The sequence below is a fragment of the Melozone crissalis genome, unplaced genomic scaffold, assembly GCF_028551555.1.
Source record: "Melozone crissalis strain CALT ecotype California unplaced genomic scaffold, PUWL_Pcris_2 ptg000016l_1, whole genome shotgun sequence".
Taxonomy (NCBI): domain Eukaryota; kingdom Metazoa; phylum Chordata; class Aves; order Passeriformes; family Passerellidae; genus Melozone; species Melozone crissalis.
Genome location: NW_026535794.1, coordinates 17242721 through 17263772, shown reverse-complemented (window position 1 = coordinate 17263772; position 21052 = coordinate 17242721). Strand labels below are relative to the sequence as shown.

Below are 21052 nucleotides of genomic sequence, written 5' to 3'. Positions count from 1 at the left end.
GTTCTCTGCCGGGGGGTCCTTGCTGGGGGCAGGAGCGCGCTCGGTGCAAGGTTAAATTCCGGATTAGGGGTTTTCAGCGCTGGTCAGTCTGTGAGCCTCTCGGAGCCGGCCCTAGGTGGGAGCAGGGAAAGCGGTTCTCATTATGTGAGATTTTGAAGGCGTTTGTGTGTGTTAGCGTTGTGAGCGGTAACGGGGCCGGTTCGCTCACTGCCTTGGTTTGGAGCTTCTTCACAAGGCCAGGCTGCTGCTCGGAGCCTCGCTGAGGTGCTCTGGCTGTCCTGACCCAGGGACAGTGCTCTGGCGAGCGCGTCCAGCATCCCGCAGCAGCCGCTGTTCCAGGCTCAAGCGGCAGTGGGAGGGACGGAGGGAGTCTGTGTGTGCCCGCGCTGAAGGATCAGCTATTTTTAGCGACAGAACGCGGTGAGAGGTTCTAGAGAGCGACTTGGGAATGTCTCAGCCCTAGGGCCGGACGCTGAAGTCAGACAGCAGTGGGTTGCAGATCTGTGATAAGCTTGGGCTCCTTGCCTTGTCTCCTTGCATGGCCTTGTGTAAGCACGGAGGATGGAGGAGTGCCCTTGAGCCATTGTAATGGCTTTTATTTGTCTCCCACTGTCCAAGGAGAGAGAGGCTTTGCTTTAATCCACGTCTGAGGAGACGCTGAGGCACGGGGAGCAGGAGCAGGTCTCCTTGCGCATTTCTGTGTGAGTTTTTCCAGAGGCAGTTGGGCGAACACGTGGATTGCAGTGATTTTAGGCTGGCTCAGCCCAGCATTGGGCAGGGCTCGGTACTTCCTGGCAGCATTCCCAGGAGCGGAGTAAAAGCTGTAAAAGCTGTACTTCCTTCCTCAGCCTATTTCTGCTGGAATCTTGTACCTAGGGCTGTGTCTTCCTTCCCCCATGCTCCTGGGCTCTGCCTGCAGGGAGGGATCCTTGGAGAGATTGCTAGATTCGCAAGTCAGGTTCTGGACATTTAGCAGGGAAGATGGGCAGGTGTAAATTATGAACATCAGGCGGAATTGAAATTGCTTCAGAGAAAACAAGGATGTGGTTTTCTGTTAGTGTACTGAAACAGCTCGTGCTTTTCTCTATGCTTTGATTGGTGCCAGGCAGGAAATATTTGAAAATCGCACCTTGCTCAAGTGCAAAAGCAAGGTTTTATTGGAGCAGCTTTGGTAATTTGAGATAAGCCTCCTGGGCTGGGCCTGCGAGGGGAGAAAGTCCAAGGCTGTGGAGCAGAAGAGTCGGGTCAGTGTGCCGGGTGAAGGGTGCACTCGTGTCTCACGTGGTGTGGAAGGGGTTGTGAGACTCCCTTTGCTGCTGGGTTGTTAAAATGGAGAAATAGAGCAATGGTGATGAGTACATTTTTTTTTTTGTAGTCAAATGTTTTCTGGCAGTTTAAAGTTCTGATAAACTGTCCTTGGTTTTATTTTATGCAGATGTGTCACATTACCCAAAGAAGTTCAACTTTCTCATTTCCAAAAATATGTAGTATATTTTGGCGGTAAGTTGAAGATTCACATTGTTGTGCAGTGGGCGAGGACAGAGTTATTGGGTGAACTGGGCAGTTACACCTCTGAGCTGTGAACTTTGAAAATAAGGTTATTTACTCCAGTATAGACTGCTGCTGTAGTGCTGAGTCTGAGTCTCAGTCGTCTATCCTGGAGTGTAACGGGCAAAGCAAGAATGTTGCAAGAAAATACATAGGGTTCACTTTGGGAAAGGAAACATTAGAAGAAGAAGAAACTTCAAATCCAGGAAACAAACAAACAAATCTCCTAAGCTAAAGGCATCTTAATGCATCCAGGTGGAGCTTTCACCCTTTTCTGATGAGCTTTCCAAGCACCATCACGCTACCTGGAAGTATTGATTTAATTTATTACGTAGCTGGGTATACAAAGGGAAAAATATCAAATCTAAGTCAGGAATATTTTTTCGGTTTACCTGAAAAGGAAGAAAGTAACAGAACAGTTGGGTTTCCAGAAGTGAGGGTTCTATCTCCAAATGTAGGCTGCACTATCCATAGTGTATTCAAAAGGAATGGATGGAGAGCAAGGTCATGTTCTGTGTCTCAGAATATCTGGGGTCTCTTAAGGGCAGAGTGTGTGTGTGTTTGCCAAATGCACTTTGCCAGGTCCCAAAGCTTTATGATCTTCAATACACAGCTCTTCTGTCCTTGCATCTTACTGTCTGAAAAAGAGTGTTTTGATGTCTTCATATATTTTAGCCATTTGGTTAAATGGGGTGTGATGGGAGAGGGAGAGAAAGAAACCCTTTCAGATGTTTCTGTATGGGGAATCAGGGGAGCATAACTTCTAACAAGCCTACTCTTGAAAAACACTGTCCCCAGGTTTCATCATACCAGTACATCCCACTGGTGCAGCTGCAGTAAGACAATTAGTGATGAAAAATACCAAGACCCTTTTCAACTTGGTAGAAAAGACTTGAAGAATCTCTATGAAGATATTAAAAAGGTATGGGATTTTGGTGACTATGGTGGCATGTCATGATGATTGTTTTTAATAGCAGCCATCAGTTTGAATATTTATTGAAGTAATGTTATTTATGTTTATGAACTGATGTCTGAAACTTAAACTGAAGGGAAATGGTGCATTTCTAATATTTTGTAGAACCAGAATGCAGTTTTTCTTCTGATTTGCAGCACTGGAATGCATCATTTACATTTCAGATTACTCATAGTAATTTTAAAAATAACTTGAGCTTACACTGGGTGGAATGAATGTAAGCAATAACCTTATACATGCATACTGTTGTATTTACACTAAGCAGACTGACTTTGTGACTTCTATGCTGAAATGCTCTTGTCCTTTTTATAGGAATTGCTGGTGTCTGCAGCAGAACTTAAGGAAATGTGTGATTATTACTTTGATGGGAAGGGAAAGGCCTTTCGACCAATGATTGTGGTGCTAATGGCTCGGGCTTGCAACATTCACCATAATAATTCCAAGTGAGTTGGTCACTTTCAGATATGCACATCATGCTTGAAAGTTATCATTCTTGTGTCTCTGAAAAATACTTTATGAAAATAAAATGCTCGTCAGGAAAACCTGAATGTAAGTTCCATCTTGAAGCTGTATTTTTGTAGTTGTCAGTGCAAAAGGAACTGCTGAGTTTATTACATATTTCCATGTGTTAAATTGTGGACTATACTGTGCTTGTAAGCAGGGTGGATAAATAATGTTGCTGAATTACTATATTTGTAAGGCTTTTAGTCAGTTCTACCTCCTTGCATAAATGCTTTATTAGAACCTTTAATACTCTTTGAAACTATGTAAACTTCATTAAGTATTTTCATTTGTAACCACTCCTGTTCCTATTAAACTCTGGTCACAGGTAAGAAGTTTGCTGTGATAAGTTTGCTGTGAGATTTTTTTAGTAATTGTGCAGAAAAGCTATTAAAGAAGTGGTATGATTATATTCAAAACTGTGAGATTTTGAAAACAGTAAGAGGTTTTTTTCCCCTCTAGTAGCAAGTTTCTGCATTTTATGTAAGATTCTAAGCTAATTAGTCTGGTGTAATCCTTATGATCTCCAAGTTACTTGAAAGCAATTTTAAGTGAGCAGAAGATCATGCTTGGCCTGTATTCTCTGTCACTCCTGAGTCTGGCTCGTTGCAGATGCTTCACTCCACACCTTCCTGTCAGCTGCTATGTTTGCATTTTGAGGAAAGATGTTGGCTGGAGTGTTCTCCAGTTGCCTTCCAGCCATGCTTCCAGTCTTGCCTTGTATAGAATTCCAAGTAGATAATCTTTGGTCCCTTTCCAGAAGTGTTTCTAGACTAATTTGTCAATCTTAAGGGATTTCTCTGGGCTCTTGCACCGTTTTCTCTCTGTAGGACTAGTTTAATGCCTTGTTGGACTTGATTACTTCTCAGAGCATGGCATGTATTTTGTTGCATGGATAGCACCTCCCCCTGTAGTCCCTTCTATGTGAATATAATTATGAAGGAGAAAGCAAAACTGAGCTGGCAGTGTCCTTTCCTCTGTGTGCCAGTTCCTCTTGTTTTAGGAAAAGTCATCCAGGATCAATGAACTTTGCCTCAGCCAGATTCTGTTGTCAGTTCAGGACTGCTTCTTGTCATTGACTCTGAGATAGCAAAAGGAACAATATTGGTTGTGCAAATCCTCAGGGATACCTTTTGCCACAGACTGGCTTAATATATTCATGAGTGACCTTGACATGAAGAACAGGAGTGTGAGGAGGGCACTTTTTGATGGCAGAGCCATTCTTGATGATCATCCATCTGTGGTGAAATGTAAGGAAGTACAGCAAACCAAAACTTTCTGCTTGAGCTGAGAGAGAATGTTTCTGTTTCTGAGAGAATGGAAATTTAGGAGGAGATTTAACAACAGGGACAGTGAGTTTTTGGAGCATCTTTGGAATCAAAATAATGGTAAAAATAGTTTTATCTCATTATAGTGTGTAGCATGAAAAGCTTATGAACAAAATCATGTGTGCAGTACTGAGAAGGCTGGAACTGATGTCATACAGTGTGGGAGCAGAGCAGTGAATCAAAGAGAGGTAGCAGTAGAAAGACTGAATTTGCCTGTATGCTCCAAGTGTATTTGCTGTCTTTTGACATGTGTATATGGTCATGGACATATTCTTGTCCACATGTTATGCTGTCTCAAAACTATCAGGGCCTGTTTTGAGACCTGCCCTACGCCAGTTAAGAAGGTGCCACACATTCCTGGGGCAAGTGTTTGCTTTGCAGTAGCCAGCCCTCAGCATAAGTCCTCTGATTTCTGGATGCCTGTGTCATTTGGCAGTGTTTGTACATCTGTTGTGGTTCTGATCAGCATCTCCAAAATATGTTCAGTGTTTCAAAGGCCTCCTCAGTAATCTGAACGTTCCTAGTACAAACCAGGCTGAGTCACCATCTTTGTCATGTTGCTTTTAGAATGAATTTCTGAGTGGCAAGAGCAAAAGTGTTTCAGCAAAGGAATGGAATGAAATCTTGGGGTGTTTACCTTCCTGTTCTGTGCCCTGTGCCAATTTTTCCAAGCCTGTGATTGTAATTAAATATCCCTAATGTTGATACAAGTCTTCACTGTACTGCTTGTTGGTTATTGCATGGTGGCCAATGCTTTTGAGGGTTGGCAAGGCCATGCAAAAGGAATTTACATTTGTACTGTGGATACCCAGTTCCTGTGAGCTGATAAAGTTTTATGGGCATTTTCTTCTCTTTTGTTTTCAAGCTGATTGAAGCAGGCTGTCTTACACCTGCTCTGGGTGTATATATATATATATATGTATATATATATATATATATATATATATATATATATATATACACACTTCAGTTCACATTGATACTATGATTGATTCATTAGTGTTCTTTCTTAAAGCAACATTGTCTCCAGGTGGCAAGTTGTTCTTACAACTTTTTTTATGTTTGTGAGGAAAATTGTGTATGTAGAGAAGTAATACTGCATATTTTTAACTCTGCTACTCTTCTACAAACCTGGGGGGGAAAATACTTGCCTTACATTTTGCTTCTCCCAGTGTTTTTTAAAGACGCTTTTCACTTTCAATTTGTCATTTTCCTTGAAGCATTTTATCATTCTTTTCCTCAGTTAATACTGATTCTTCTCCCAGGCTTGTTTTTCTTTGTTGAGGCTTTGGTTCCCACATGTGAAGAGATTGACCACAGTATCTGTAGGTTTGTAGGGTGAGCCAATAGCCTGTACTGTTCATCCCCAGCATTTTTTTTTTTCACTTTTGCCTCTGGGGTTTGTATTGCAGATGTTCAGTTTCTCCTTCATCTTGTTGCCATTCTCTACTGTAATATAACTTGCTGGACCCAGCATGCTTTTGCCTGCTTTTTCATTTTCTTTTCTTCCTTTTCTGCAATTTTTGTATAAAAGGTAATACTTTTCCTTATTTGGCTGTTAAAATAACAGTTTGGGAAGGCTACAGGTCCTGATCTTACAAGGCATCCCAGGAGACCTCTTTCTCTTCTCCTCCAGAATAGCTGAGGTTTCTCAGGAGAATGGAAGGGCCAGGTGGCTCTGCTTGCAGGTTAGGTGACATTGATCATTTATGTTTAGGTTTGAATGAGGTGAGGTATTTACTATACCCTCAGCAGGTTAACTGTTTTTCTAGAGTGGGGTCACTTTATTGTGGTCATAATAAGGAAAATGACAGTTGTATAAAGAATTATCTGAATTACTGCCAAAAAGGTAAGTGTCTGAAGTGTGTTGTTTCTTTGCTCTTGAAGTTTTAAGTGTCCTAAGTCCTACCCTGAATCTTTAAGTCCCTTAGGCAGTGGCTTTTTGCTTATTGGTAGCAACTTTGTGTGAGAGTAAGAATTGTTTTAAATAGTTTAAGTTGGGGTCATGCAAACCCTCCATTTCACACATCCACTGCCTGGATTTCTTCACATGCCTGTGAAGAACTTCACAGAATTATCACTTAGCCTGACAGGACCTAGTGTTTCTGTATTCTCCAAAGTGTTCACAGATGAGAGTTTTTATTTCTATTGCTACAACCAAAAAGAGAGAGGCAAATAAGAGAGGGCCAAAGAAATACAACAATAATAGGTAAAACAGTGAGCACAAAAGTTTGGGGGGGTGGGTGGGGAAGGGAAATAAATTTATCAGAATAGTGTGAGAAACAAATAAAATGGCAATAAAATAAAATTGAATGTTTCCTAAAGATAGAACCTGCCAACAACCTTAGTTCCCTTTTGTTTCACTCCTCCAAACTGCTGTTGTCAAAAGCCCATAGTGCCAGCTGCTCTGCAGTTTTCTCTGGTGTTAGCACATGCAGCCTCTGTGCTTCCCCTGGTTTGCAGTGCCCTTCTGTGTCACAGACTCTGTTTCTGTGATGATTGCTTCTTTCAGCCCCAGGGCCTCAGCAGGAGATTGATGCTTGAAGGACTGTGGCCATAGCACAACAATGTTGCAAGTTCTTATGCTCACTTCCTGTCCTTAAACTGGCAATATTTACTTACTGGCAAACACACTGCCTCCAAGCTTTTTGTTGGAGAGTGTAAATACTGGTTTGTGTGGTTTTGAGTTTGGCCCTCACCGTTGTTGGGTGGTTTTGGTTGGTTGTTTTGGTTTTGGACAGGGATATTTGGAGGGAGGCATTTGGGGTTTCTTAACCTGTGTGGTCAGCCTTGGCTTGTTCAGTGTTCATGAAACAGATTCTGTAATGGAAAACACCTCAGGGTACAGCACATCTATAAAACCTTATCACTGAATCAAGCAGGGGGTCCTACTGAGGAACAGAACATGATTAGTCATTTAAAATATTTGTAAATATACATCAGCTCAGGGTGTCTTTACTTTGAGAATGACCTAAAAATGGCATCTTTCCACTTACTGGATTTGCTGTTATCTATTCAGTTACTGCCACGTTTTGCTTTTGTTTTGCAGGAGAAGCTGAATGAAAAATGTCAGGGGATGAGAAAGATCCTGGGATTTGTGTGTTTTCCCCTAAAAGTAGGCATGCTCTGATCTAGAATTAGTCTCACAAGAGGCATGCAGAAAACAATTGCAGAACGTTTTTTGCCAGCAGTGGGAAGAATCTTGCTTGAGACTTTGTGGAAATAGTAGTTTTAAAACCCCTTCAGATGAAATTGTCACATTTGATACAACATTCTGGAAACCATGAATATTCCTATGCCATTTTTAGTCATTGTCAGAGATAAGATAGAGTATAATGCAGAACTTTTCAGAACCTGCTTTTGAAATAACTGGTTTTGTGCTGTCTTCATACTACTGAAATATTTCAGTGTGTCAGTGAGTGTTGCCATTTACTGCTGCTTCCCAGCAGGAAGTCCAGTCTGCTGACATAATTAATGAAAAAGGGAATCCCCAAAAGGAGAGCAGTGCATGAAAGAGGCTGGAGACCTTTACAGTTTTTTGAAGGTAAGTTTTCTCCTACTTAGTAAGAGTAATTCGTTTTGGAAAACTATTTACACTGAACTAGCATTTGATTAAATCACTAGTCCACATTAAGACTTGCCTCCAAACAACTATGAAGGTTTCCAGCTCTTATTTTCTGCTGTGTAAAAGCCATATTTTCACAGCCTATGAGCTACCCGTTCATCCTGCTATTGTTCAGGATGTAGAACTCCCACTGACAGCAGTGCAGAATTCTGTGTAGAGGTAGGTGTCAGAATGCAGTGTTATGTCAGCAGACTGCAATATGTTCTTTCATTTTGTGATTAATCACTACATTTTAAAGGACATAGGCAGTGCAGGAAAGTTTTAAATTCCCTTAACTGCGGTGAAATTATCTTCTGGCTCAGTTCTTTTTCTGTTCTCCTGTAAAATAGTATGATTTTCTCTGTTGTCTGTGTACCAGAAGTACATTATTTAAATATCAGAAGTAGTTTCTTTCTTGTGTTGTGGGTTTTGGTTTTTTTGTGTTATTGTTTTGTTTGTGGGGCATTTTAAATGTCCATGTGGCCTTGTTACACCTATGAGGCAGGGCTGACTGGGACAGCCATTTCTGGGATCCTGCATGTAACCCATGATGAAAACAGAAAAATACCAGAAGACAGTGGAAGCTGGATACTAAGGGAGATGGTCCTTTGTGTGAGCTAGGTTGGCTCTTTTATGTGCCTTTTGCCAGTTTTGTTCTCTAGATAGTTGCTTCTGTGTTCTTCCCTTACCTTCTTTTCACCTTGTTTAAAAAAAAGAAAAATGGTGTGAACTACTGAGAGTTGAATCATCAGTGTGAAATCTTCCCAAAAGCTGAGTTCCAGTAAGTGTTAGGTATTTGGTGTTTACAGTCCTAAAGTGCTTGCAGTGGAATTCTAGTTAATTCCTCAGGCTTCTGAAGAACCTCTGGGGTTTTAAGGTAATCAGATAACATAAAGGATAAGATCTATGAGTTATATCTTTCAAATGTAGAATGCAGGTTTCTGTTCCTTCTGATCTCTCCAGCTTGCTGCTTGGTAGAGTTATCCAGCTGTAGAGAGGTTGTGATGCCATGATTATAGGTAGAGCAACAGGGATAAGGAAAACTTAAACTCATCTACAGAGCTACCTGTCATTCTTTTCTCTGCTGTTTTCCAGATGTCAGACATGGAGCCAAGCGTCCTTGATGCTGTGCTGTTTATTGCAGTCTGGATTTAGAGGGATTACAGTCAATAACACAGGAGTTTTGCAGTACTGTTAATGCAGCAATGTAGAAATAGGCCTCATGAGGATGGACCCATCCCTCTGCACTTACTGTACTAATGTGATCTTACTTTCTCTTGTCTTCCTAATTCCAGGTTTGAAAGAAGGGGTGAGACCAGGAAAAAGCTGTGACAGCTGTTTTCAGAGAAACATTTTTGTTTGGTTTTTAACCGAGATTCTGTAGTGTATTGCAGCATACAGAATTGATTTAATTATTTGACAGTTCTTGTTTTTTGATTTTAGGGAGGTGCAAGCAAGCCAGCGCTCCGTGGCCATAATTGCTGAGATGATCCATACAGCCAGTCTAGTTCATGATGATGTCATTGATGATGCAAATTCTCGCAGAGGAAAAAGGACACTTAATCAAATCTGGGGAGAGAGGAAAGTGAGTTTGCTAATATGTGCAAGGCTTGCCTTTGAATTTCAGCAGAGCACAAATACCTAGAGGTTTGTAATGTTACTATGGCTAGGTCTTGGAATATGTCAGAAAACATATGAAGAGGTGTGCACAGCTTGTGGGTGAGACAAATGTGTTTTCCTTTTCTGAACTGTTGGAAGCATTATCTACTGAGTGGTTGAAGTGTTAGTGTTGGACCTGGCCAGCCTCCAGAGGAGATGACTGAGAGGGGCCCTTGTTGTACGTATCTGAAAGCAGTGTCACAAAGATGGATCCAGGCTCTTGTCAAGTAATAGGACAAGAGGCAGAGGACAAAAACTGATGCACAGGAAGTTTCACCTGAATGTGAGCAGATTGCCCAGAGAGGCTTTGGAGTCTCCCTCACTGGAGAGATTCAAGAATCATCTGAATGCAATCCTGTGCCATGTGTTCTGGGATGACCCTGCTTGAGCAGGGAGGTTGGACCAGATGACTCTGGCCCCTTCCAACCTGGCCCATTCTGAGATTATTGCTGATTATTACTGATTTTGGCATTCCCTGTGCTATTCTCTACAGTGCTGTTGAAATACTTTAAACTTGTACCTCATCCTGAATGCTGATTCAGTGGTGAATGCAGAAGTGTTTTCAGTCAGCAGGAATATTTTTTGAAATTGGCGTTTCTTCACAGAGCATTACGAGAAAGGTCTTCAACAGAAAATACAGGGGAGGAACTTGGGGTAATTCAGAGTTCACATGGTGTAACAGCCACAAGAGAATGGTGAAATAAAGAACTAATGTTAAAAAAAACTTCATAAGCAAACACATACTGCATACAGAGGGGACAGTGCTTATACAGAAAAATATAACCAGTACTATATGATAGGGACTCAAAAATTACTCAGATTTCAATATTTGGTTATGTATTTTTTCACTCTTAAAATGAGATATTTGTGCTTTATGTAGGAAAGTTTTGTAATGTGAGTAGGTCTGACAATTAAAGGAACTTGTATGGTCTGTAGTAACACAGGAGAAGACTTAAGGGATCACCTTTTTGTTGTTGTTGTTGTTAGGCTGTTCTAGCTGGCGACTTCATCCTCTCAGCTGCTTCTGTAGCTTTAGCACGAATTGGAAATACCACTATCATCTCTGTTCTGACTCAGGTGATTGAAGATCTGGTGCGTGGTAAGGTTTTTTCCTGTTTTTATCTTCCAATTTTTCTGCCTAAGCAGTAAACCCACAAATAAAACCTCCCTTCTGTGCAACTTTTTAGGTGAATTCCTCCAGCTGGGTTCCAAGGAAAACGAGAATGAGAGATTTGCTCACTACCTCGAGAAGACTTTTAAGAAGACGGCGAGTCTGATAGCAAACAGTTGTAAAGCAGTATGTACGTCTGTCTCTTCTGAAGTTAACATACCATACTGTAAGCTTCACAGCTAAACCAGCATTGCTCTTTGCTCTGGAGACCCTCCAAAGCAAAACCCTGAAATGGTATTTTGCCAGAATGTGAAAAGGTTTGAGATTGTGAATTTTATCACAGTTCAGCTGTGTAGCCTCCAATGTTGGTTTTCACTTTTTCTTTTGAGTTTTTTATTTATACACAGATTTATTGTTATTCTCAAGAATCAAAATGAGGTTCAAATAATCATAACAATGGTAATCTTCTTATGTAATTCTGGAACTTTGAGACAGTGATTTTAAACTAGGTTGATAATTTTTGAGTCTATAATTGGATTTTAAGACTTCTTTGGCATCTGGCCCTACTCATTGGTGCTGAGTGAGACCTTAAGTGTTAACAGTGGGAGGAAACAATTATAGAATCAGAGAATAAGCTGTGTTGGAAGGAGCCCATCAGGATCATCAAGTTCAACTCCTGTCCCTGCATGGGACACCCCAAGAGTCACACCATGTGCTGAGAGCATTGTCCAAACACTTCTTGAACTCTGTCAGGTTTGGTGCTGTGGCCACGTCCCTGGGGAGCCTTTTCCAGTGCCCAGCCACACTTTGGGTGAAAACATTTTCCTGATATCTCTGCATCACATTGTAAAAAACCAGAAGCATGTACTTAATTTATCTTCATTTGTCTGGAGGTTTTAATTACCAATTACTTTATCCAGCCCTGTCACTCGGTTCTCTTACTTGATTACAAAAAGATCCAATTCAAGATTATGTTCTTAAACAAAAGTAGATGTTCAGTTTTAGTGCAGAAAATAGAGGTAGGTAATAATCTCACCCCAAAAGAGAGTTTTGTTTATGCTTTTTAGTGAAAGGCAGTATAGCTAATGGATTCCATAGCAAGTGGGAATTCTTAAAGAATTAGACTAAAAATCTGTGCTAGTGTTAATCATCTTCCTTTGTTCTCAGGGAACTGGTGCATTTGTGCAACAGACAGCAGTTGGAAATGGCTTATATAAAAATGATCACGTAGAATGAGACACATGGATTTGAGGGTGGGAAAATACATTTTATTCTAGTTGGAGGAAAGAAATAAAGTCTTCTGGATTGCTCATATTAATGGCAATATGACCCTGACAATTTTCTTCTGCAAGTCTTGTTTTATATCAGTAGGCACCTGGACTAGTAAAGAGCTTTACATTATTCTGCTACCCCAGAAAAAACATACACAAGATTTAATATTCATTTTGACAGTCTGCCTAAAAGAATCTTTGCAGATGGAAGAAATCACATTCCCACTGGGTGGATTCTCCCTACAGATGTGCTAATTTAAGCTTTTTTCTTTTCATGACTTGCAAGAGTTAAAGATTTAAGCACTTCCCTTAAGATTGAGGCTGTGATGCTGGTCAGGGGGGTGTTTGGCTGCTTTTCTTCTAGTGGCTGGTCTGAGTTGTTCCATTGCTGAACTGCTGAAACTTTATATGCTGTAAAATCTGTGTTAGAAGGGAAAACAGAGAGAGAAGGTCTCTCTTCATGGCAAATCCTGATTGCTGCACATAGTACCAAGGAGTTGAATATGTGTGATTCCCTCAGTTTCTCTCTGCATGGATTAGGAGAGCTCTATTGATAGCAGTTAAAAGGGATTTTTGGGGAGGGAATTGGTTTTGGGGTTTTTTGGGTTTTTTTTTGTTTTTCTGCATGTAGGTGTTGAGATATTTTTGTTTAGGTGGCCTTGGCAACTGAAGAAATGGAATCAGAAGGGAGTTCTGTTTTCTCTAGCAAAAATGATAAGCAGGATCATCAGTTCTATCTTGAAAGGAAATTCAGTTAGGGAATCGAGAGTATTCATATCTTGTTTTCAGGGACAAAATTAAGAGGAGAGACTGTGAGTTTTAGAAGCAATTGTGTTCCTGTTAATGATAGGAAAAACCTGATTAGTTGCTGTGATTGAATAAATACAAGTATTTACTTGTATTTATTCAAACAGGTTCAGGTGGCACCTTTGAATTCCATGGTGCCATGCTTTAGAAATGGAAGAGGAGAGTATTCCTGCAAAAAGATCTAAACAAGACATACCCTGTAATTGATGCATTCTGTACCACCAAAGCTTTACTGCATTTAAATCAAAATTCTTTAAGTTAGGACTTAGGGAGAGAACAGTCTGTTCAAGATGTTGAGAGCCATCCCAGTTTCCAGTTTATTTCTACAACAGTTCTGCATGGGGGAATGTTACCAAAATTTCAATTAAAGTGTATTGTAAAATGAGGCAGTTCCAGATGGCCTAGAGTCATTGAAACCTTAATTACTGCAAGGCATTTTTCAGAGAAACATGAGATGACTTTAGTTCAAGAATTCAGAAACAATAAAGCTGGAGTGGAATTTCTGTTTAGTCATCAGGCCAGCTGGAGATAGCAAAATAACCTGAGCAGGTTTTCTGTCTTTTTTAAACCCTGCAGTAATGTGAATTCCTGAGCCTCATAAAGCTATTTATATTTTGCATGGTACACTTTCAGATGAGGGATTAAATCCTGCTTGCTTTGAGTGTAAGGGTGCACTAGAGATTGTTGATTTCCATATTAGGAGGAAGCTTGTGCCTCCTTGTGTAAGGCACTGAAGAAACCAATAGTGTGAAGCTCTGGATATTGTGTGAGCTCCTGCTCTAACCAGTTCCTAGTTTGGTGTGTGCACAGGGCTGCATCACAAAACCCTACCAGCATGTGCAACTGGTGCCCAGGAGAATAACACCTCTGATTGTGAAGTCAACTCTCCTTTGAGCAGGTGACTTTCAGAGTTCCCTTCCAACCTAGACTATTTTGTGATTCTCCTGGAAAGAGGAACACTGCTCCTGTCTAGAAAAACAGGGGTGGATGAGAAGGCAGGAACCTGACTGCTTCTGGAGATGGGCATGGAGGAGAATGGCTGGAAAAGGGGAACACTTTAGAGCCTTTTCCTTTCCCTGGAGGCCACAAATCTAGGACTACAAGAACAAACATCTCTTGTAGTGTTTATTCAAGCAAATTCTGGCCCAGCAGCAGGTTGTCCTCTCTGACCTACAGAGAACTGGTAGAGATGTGCAAATGCTTTCAACTCCAGCTGCCATATTGTCACATATTAAATATCAGAGCAGGATGGATCTACCCAGAGCTGATGATGTGAAATTCAGTAAAGAGGCAAAATTGGTTTATAGTCTCTCATATAACATAACAGAAACAACTTTTTTATTGCAAAAAGTATGTTTGAAATAACCCCAAGGAGATTGTCCTGCTTTGCTATGTTCAAAGAACTTTCCTAAAGAATTTGTTCCACTTGGTATTAGGAGGGATTTTTCATCGTGATTTAGTGGAGAACAGGCCTGAATTCTTGCAAGATTAAATTTGTCATGAGCCAGTCATACCTATTTGGGGAGCTCTAGGCTGTTTTCACAGGGGGAGTTTTATCATTTAAACACACATCACGGTATTGACTTGGTTATCCTGATTTGTATTTGCAAATGTGGGTATTATCCAGAGCATTGTCCCAGTACAGCTCCAGTTAAACTGTGGGAGTGCCAGACTGCCTGGCTGCAGCCCGGCCAGTGTCCAGCTGGGGGCAACAATCCACAAGAGCAGTTTGACAAGTTGCATCCTGAAGGAACTCCCTGATAGACACAACCCAACTGCAGGTTTATGTGGTCATGGTCAGAGGGTTGCTCACTTGAGGATGACTGGCAAAACAAATCTCCTGAAATTTAAATTTTTGGTTTGTTTTGGGGTTTTTTTTTTTGTCTATGGACAAGAATTGACCTTTCAGGTTGAATGAGGAAGCTCTTTTCTTTACACAGCTCTTCCTCCCACCCTCTGCCAGCTACTGCCCGCTCCAACCCTTTGCCATTAAGCAGGATTTTGTCACTGAATTCTGTATTTTAATCCTCCACAGGGAATGAAATGTGGAAGTAGGTAAGGATTTCATTGGAACAGGGTAGATGCAGTGCCCCTGCCGTGCTGACATTATGTGATTTATATTACAGAGGCAACAGAAAGTTAGGAGTAGATGTTAAGGAGGATAAAAAGGCAAAATGTTCTACTTTGATAGTCCCTAGCAACATCTATTTAAAAATCTCATATTTGCAGTTCACTCTGTTTAATAGCCTTCAGGATTTTCTGATTATTAGAGATAAGTAACATTATTTTCCTGCTATACTGTCCTCTTTTAAGTAAAAGGGGAGATTGTATGATGCTGTTAATTTTTCAGTCATCCAGATTCCTCTGGGGTTTAGTTATTCACAGATGCAGGTTATGACTGGGAAGTGTTCTGATGCTCAGATATGAAGTGCACTGCTGCATGAAATCATCTCTCATTTTGTGCAAGTTGCATCACATTTATTAGGATGTAATATTGTTTCTTATTTCCATCTTCATGTTCACCTTCAAAGCTACTGCTGGACATGCTTTTAGTTTGGGGCTGGTTTTGGGGTTGGAGGGGTTTTTAATGATCCTGCCTTACACAGTCTTAAAGAGGAATACATGTACATACACACACACACACAAATACTTATTTTTATATTGTGTTTTCCTAGCATATGTTTTTAGTCTTAAGTAAAATGTATCTTCACTCCTTGCATTGGTCACAGCAGATTTGGAATGCCTGCAATGAACCAGGGTGGGTTTTTGTCCCCTGTTCTAATTGGTTTATTGAAGGTTGAAACAAATCTGAGTATTTAACCAACCTCATTTTGCAAAATGTATAATTGGTACATAAATGCAAATAGCATAAATGCCCTTACTTCGAGGCAAGATAGTTATTCTCAAACCTTAGTTAATGTCCTGTATTTTAGTTTTGTGGAGTTTATTCAGCAAAATTTGTCTCTCAAGTAGTTGATTGCACTTTCATGTAAAATGTTTTGTTTATCTCAGTTTAGTGATACCTTTGTGAGCTTGGTGTGCTTTCTTCATTTGCTGTCTTGTCTTTGCCACTAATTATCCCTCAGTAGCTTTGCCTGCAGGCTAATCAAGTCATCTTCCTGAGCAAGTCAGATACAGTTAACATCACCTTAAAAATAATCAGCCTTATGTCAACTGCCCCTACTGTACCAGGTCCAACACATCCAGCTCTGTGATCTTTTATGAGACATGTAATGTCCATTTATCTGCTATCTGACCTCCAATTATTCCCTGGCTGATTTATGTATGTAATTAGTTTAATTTCCCCATCACTGGACTGGATACAACTACTACCCTCCCTGCATGTAAAGTGCATCCACATTTCTTCTCTCTTTATCCTTGCATTGTAATTTCTAAGCCTGATAAATATTTAATGAAGCTAATCTCTTTGCAGATGTGAATGTAGTTTTAATACTGCACTGTTGTTCAGCCTTGTTTTCTAGTAAGCTTGGCCAGTTTTGTGTCTTCATGAACTGAGATAAGCCAGAATGTGCCCAAGTCAGCTTTTTTTGCCTTTCCCAGATCCCTCCAGTCTGTGCTGGCTGTCACACCTATGGTCAGGGGCTAAAAGTGCTAACTTTTAGCTAACTAAAGCTTTCTATTTACTTGGGGTTTTTGTCTTTTCAGGTTTCAATTCTAGGCTGCCCTGATCCCAAAGTTCATGAGATTGCATACCAGTATGGAAAAAACGTTGGCATAGCTTTTCAGGTACTGTTTTTGTTGAACTAAATGGAATCTAAATTCTAAACTTCTCCAAAGTGCTTTAGAAATCAAAGTGGGCTGTCTTAATCCTTCCTACAATTCTTGTCTTTAACAAGGATTATTCTGTATTTAGCTCTAATACTTGAAAAAGGCATTTTAAATAATCTGTATGTTTATTTTTTAGTTGATAGATGATGTGCTGGATTTTACATCGTGTGCTGACCACCTGGGGAAACCAACAGCAGCAGATCTCAAGCTTGGATTAGCCACAGGCCCTGTCTTATTTGCCTGTCGACAGGTAAGTCAGCAGGAAGTTGTTTGCTCAAAATGAAAAGTGCAAACTGCTCCTCACAGGGCCAGCTGGAACACATCAGATCTCCAGTGTCAGTGATGAGAGGGGCCTGGGCACATGTGACAAATCAGTGGGTTCAGTATCTGATGGATTCTGTGCACACAAAAGAAGTTCTGAGAAACGCCTTCCTGCACAACTCTACTTACTGTTAGGCTCTTGTGGGTATTCAGAGGGTTGTAGCACATTTTGTGTAGGTTATTCCTAAGTAGCTAAGTGCATATTGAGAACAACCTTCTCTGTGTCCTCAGTGTCTCCCCATACTCATCTGGGGGGATTCAAAAGCATATTCTTGAATCATTATTTCAGAACTGTGTCATCAGCAATTGGAGCTGTCCAAAGAACAGTGAGACACTCAGGCAGAGAGGGAGGATGGAGTTGTAAAACTGTTTTTGTGTGTGCTAAAGCCACGTGCAGAAGGAAACAAGGCATGTTGCAAATACCAAAGTTTTGGCAGAGAATGGGTGACATGGATTGTCTTGTGGGTGTTGAATATTCCAATTTTTAAATTAAAACTATTTCTTGCTCATTTGTTTGGGTTGTCTGTCTCTTGACTTTGAACTTCATCTATCTTTTAATTAGCTTTACAAGATTAATTAGTTCATAATAAAGAAATAAAATAAAATCTGTCAGTCCTATTTTAAAATCTTGTTCTTTGTAGACCACTTTTAAATGCTTTTCCTCATTTATATCTTTGATAGATGGGAAGTGTACATTTTTGCATTGAAATATAACTTGCCATCTTATAAAGTTTCCTTCATTATCCAGAAGGCTTCTTTGCTGCAAATGTCCTGCTGTTTTCAAGAAACTGGAAAAACAGCACTGCAGACTTAACTGATATATAAACAAAGCATGAGTGCTAAAAAATGTGGAGCTTCAGCTGACACTGGTGATGCTACTTAAAGATATTTCATGTATTTGTGTCTGAGGAAAAAAAACTCATGAGCCAGGACTTGAAGACAGTACAAAGTGTAATTATTAATTATAGGCTGTCTTTTCAGATTAATATTGCTGCTATCCTTTTATGTAGCTGGTACTCTTCCAGTTGTCTTCCTGATAAACATTCTTTAGTTTTTAATGTGCTCTGGATCTTCAGTGGCAGATGCCTTTTCTTCCTATCCTCTCCCCTCCTTTTGAAATACACCTTTGTGCATTAGAATATATTAAGGAGAAAAAAGTGTTTACCTTGATATAATACCTATTTATTCAGTATTTAAAGTTAAATTAACTATTTATTCAGTATTTAAAGTTAAAGCTCTCTCAGTAAAAAAAAAATCACCCCATTTATTTTTTAAGGAAATCCACTAGTGTATGCTAATTCTAAAGCTCCTCTTAAACAAGTACAGCTGGAGAAGGAAGGTTTATTTTTATTATAAGCATTCCTGTTAAATGCTGATGTGCTGCCCACTAAACAGGGAGAATTGCTAATAACAGCTCTGCCTTACAAGTTTGGGGATTTTCATGTCCTTTAGTGCTTAAATATAAAAAGTGATCCCATATGCATCCTATATAACTGTAAATATGAATAATGTGAAAAGTGATTGCATGAACACTGCAATTAAATTGTCATTACCTGGCAAGGAAGCTAGGATCTAGAAAAAGCCATGACTTTCCTCTTTTAGATGAAGGATGAGTCATCACTGAACTTCTGAATGCATCTCCAGGACTGTGTATGAGTAATAGGAGACTGTCACAGCACTGATGGGTGCTACATGTTTGTACCTGAACGAGGTTGTAAAGCTGCAGTTGCAGGCCCAAAGGTGTGCAAGGAAGGCAGATCATTGTTTACAAGTATATGGCAATAAAATCATCTTTGTTTGACTCTAATCCTCTCAGGCAAGATGAACAAACAGCTCTTTCTTTCCCTTAAAAAGAATTCTTCTGTGGAGTAGCTGCCTTGAGTTGTAGCCATATTTTGTTAAGCACTAGGTTTTTCTGTTTCTAGGCTGTCTTAAGAAAGAGGCTGCATTTTTACCTAAGTGATGTGATTTTTCTCAAAACAACTGACTTGAGTTACCTGCTTGATTTGTAGGGAATTGAGCCTGCAGTGCTAACTACAAATGCTGCATGGCTGAAAACAAAATACCTTATAGATGTCATTTTTCTCTTACTAAAAAAAAAAAAAATCTGTGTATACAAAATACCAGCACAATGGAAAATGTAAGAGAATGTAACAGCCAGTGTTACCATGAGGGGATTTTACAAGTTGAACTGTACAATATTGCAACAACCAACATCCTGGGTTTTCTGTACATCTGGGGGCAGAGGTGCTTCTTCCAGGAGTGCCAACACTGATCATCATCTGTGATAGAGTATCTGATGCAGATTATTCACCAGGCAGTAGCCACATCAGAAGTTACCACACTGGAACATCTGCTTAACATGATAAAATGGCAGGTGCTGACTTCTGCTTTCAACTGGCTACAGCCAGCAGAGCCAGAGCCAGGTTTGTTATAAATGCTTGGGCTCTGCTATATTCCTGTGCAGAGTACAAACCTAAAGCTATACCTGGAGCAGCAGCAGTGACAGGGAAGAGGGCTGCACTTTGGTGGTGTTCTGACCTTAGCATGGCAGGCAGCTACATGGAAAACAACTCAAAAGGAATCACAAACCCCTTCTCCCTTTGTGCTCAGTTTCCAGAAATGAATGCTATGATAATGAGGAGATTCAGTAAGCCAGGAGATGTTGAGCGTGCATGGAAGTATGTGTTGCAGGTAAGACTGATATCAAATATTTCTGCTCTCCCTGCTGCTCAGTCTGAAATTCATTGCCTCTCAAGTAAAATAGCAAGGCTGCATTGGCAAATACCTCCTGAGTAGCATGCAATGTACAATGCCAAGTAAAAACAACTCAGTTCTCCCTGTGGCACAGTGTTTTAGCAGAAATGCTAGGTACTGAAGAACTTTTTTTCTTTTTTTCACTCCAACAGCATAAAATCTGCATAAGTAAAAAGCTCACACATGAACTCAGTTCTCCAGCTGAGGCATAGCTGTATTCAACAGCTGGTATAAATGGCATGTAATTTCCAGTCAGTCTTGTAACTGCTGTGCACACCCTATACCAGTTTTAAATTACTCTGGTCTAAAAAGACTGAGTAATGATCTGTGCCAAATTATTACCTATTTTTCAGAATAGCATGGGGGTTTTGTAAATCTCTAGGGCAGGAGGGGAAGGGATAAACCATTAGTTTGTACTTTGTTATTAATACCAGTGGTGTTTTTTAATGGCTGAGTTGCTGTTTTAGCATGGATGAGTTTTAGTACTGGGACAGTTTGTGGCAGGTAGGTGGGCTTCCCTGATTACAGAATGAATCCTCTTTCCCCATCAGAATAGAATGCATGAGGGTACTTACTGACTGCAGAACCTCCCCCTGTGCCTGGAAAAGGCAGCAGGAGGCTGATCAGGTCCCTGTTCTCTCTCCTCCCTCAGAGTGATGGTGTGCAGCAAACCACCTACCTCGCCCAGCGCTACTGCCACGCGGCCACGCGCGAGATCCGCAAGCTGCGCCCGTCCCCCGAGAGAGAGGCCCTGGTGCACCTGACAGAAATGGTTCTCATGCGGGACAAGTGAGACAGCTCCTTCCACTCCTTCTGGCAGCTACTTTACCAGACTGTGCCTACATTTATTTCAAAAGTTACTTGCTTCCAACACAAGCCACCAAAAATTATTTTTTTAAAAAAACCTTTTTTTTTTTGAAGGTTTACTTTACTTTCTTTTTTTTTAAACTAAAGTTTAAAGTGTTTTACTGAAGGAAGCCATGCAATTCAGAGCAAATCAAACTGTGCTGTACAATTGTTTTAGTGGGGGGTATTGATTGTGGGGGATGGGGAAGATGTTTACATGTTGATGCACAAAGGCCACAATGAGAATAAATATAAATCAGTGTATGAAAACTGAAGCTGTTCCAAATTTCACTTGTTTACACTAATAAAGAGAGCATGCATGTACAGGAGCTGGTAAACTCCTCTGAAGAGAGGGGGTTTGGATATTTCCCTGGCTACTTAACAGAAGCACCTGGAATTGTATGTAGATAGAGATACTGGTTTACTGTAAAAGACTACAAGTGGATTTTGATTAGTTATTCATCAGTGAGTTCAATTCATGGTATTGGTGGCTACCTGCTAGCAGTGAACATGATGCAGAATTAGAGATTGTTACCA

At 40.4% G+C, this 21052-nt stretch overlaps 1 protein-coding gene across 3 annotated transcripts in view; it reads left to right on the top strand.

Moving 5' to 3' along the window:
- The window catches only part of PDSS1 (decaprenyl diphosphate synthase subunit 1), a 21513-nt gene extending 461 nt beyond the window's left edge, over nucleotides 1-21052 (top strand). Inside the window, exons 2-11 of one of the 3 annotated variants that reach the window (XM_054273615.1) lie at nucleotides 1436-1500; nucleotides 2347-2470; nucleotides 2834-2964; nucleotides 9398-9539; nucleotides 10601-10712; nucleotides 10801-10910; nucleotides 16469-16549; nucleotides 16728-16841; nucleotides 19526-19606; nucleotides 20322-21052. In XM_054273615.1, coding sequence (XP_054129590.1) covers nucleotides 1436-1500; nucleotides 2347-2470; nucleotides 2834-2964; nucleotides 9398-9539; nucleotides 10601-10712; nucleotides 10801-10910; nucleotides 16469-16549; nucleotides 16728-16841; nucleotides 19526-19606; nucleotides 20322-20462 — 1101 coding nt within the window. In that variant the 3' untranslated portion in view covers nucleotides 20463-21052. Of the gene's footprint in view, nucleotides 1-1435; nucleotides 1501-2346; nucleotides 2471-2833; nucleotides 2965-6748; nucleotides 9540-10600; nucleotides 10713-10800; nucleotides 10911-16468; nucleotides 16550-16727; nucleotides 16842-19525; nucleotides 19607-20321 lie in introns of those variants that run through there. The other 2 variants (XM_054273616.1, XM_054273617.1) reach the window with 2 other exon arrangements.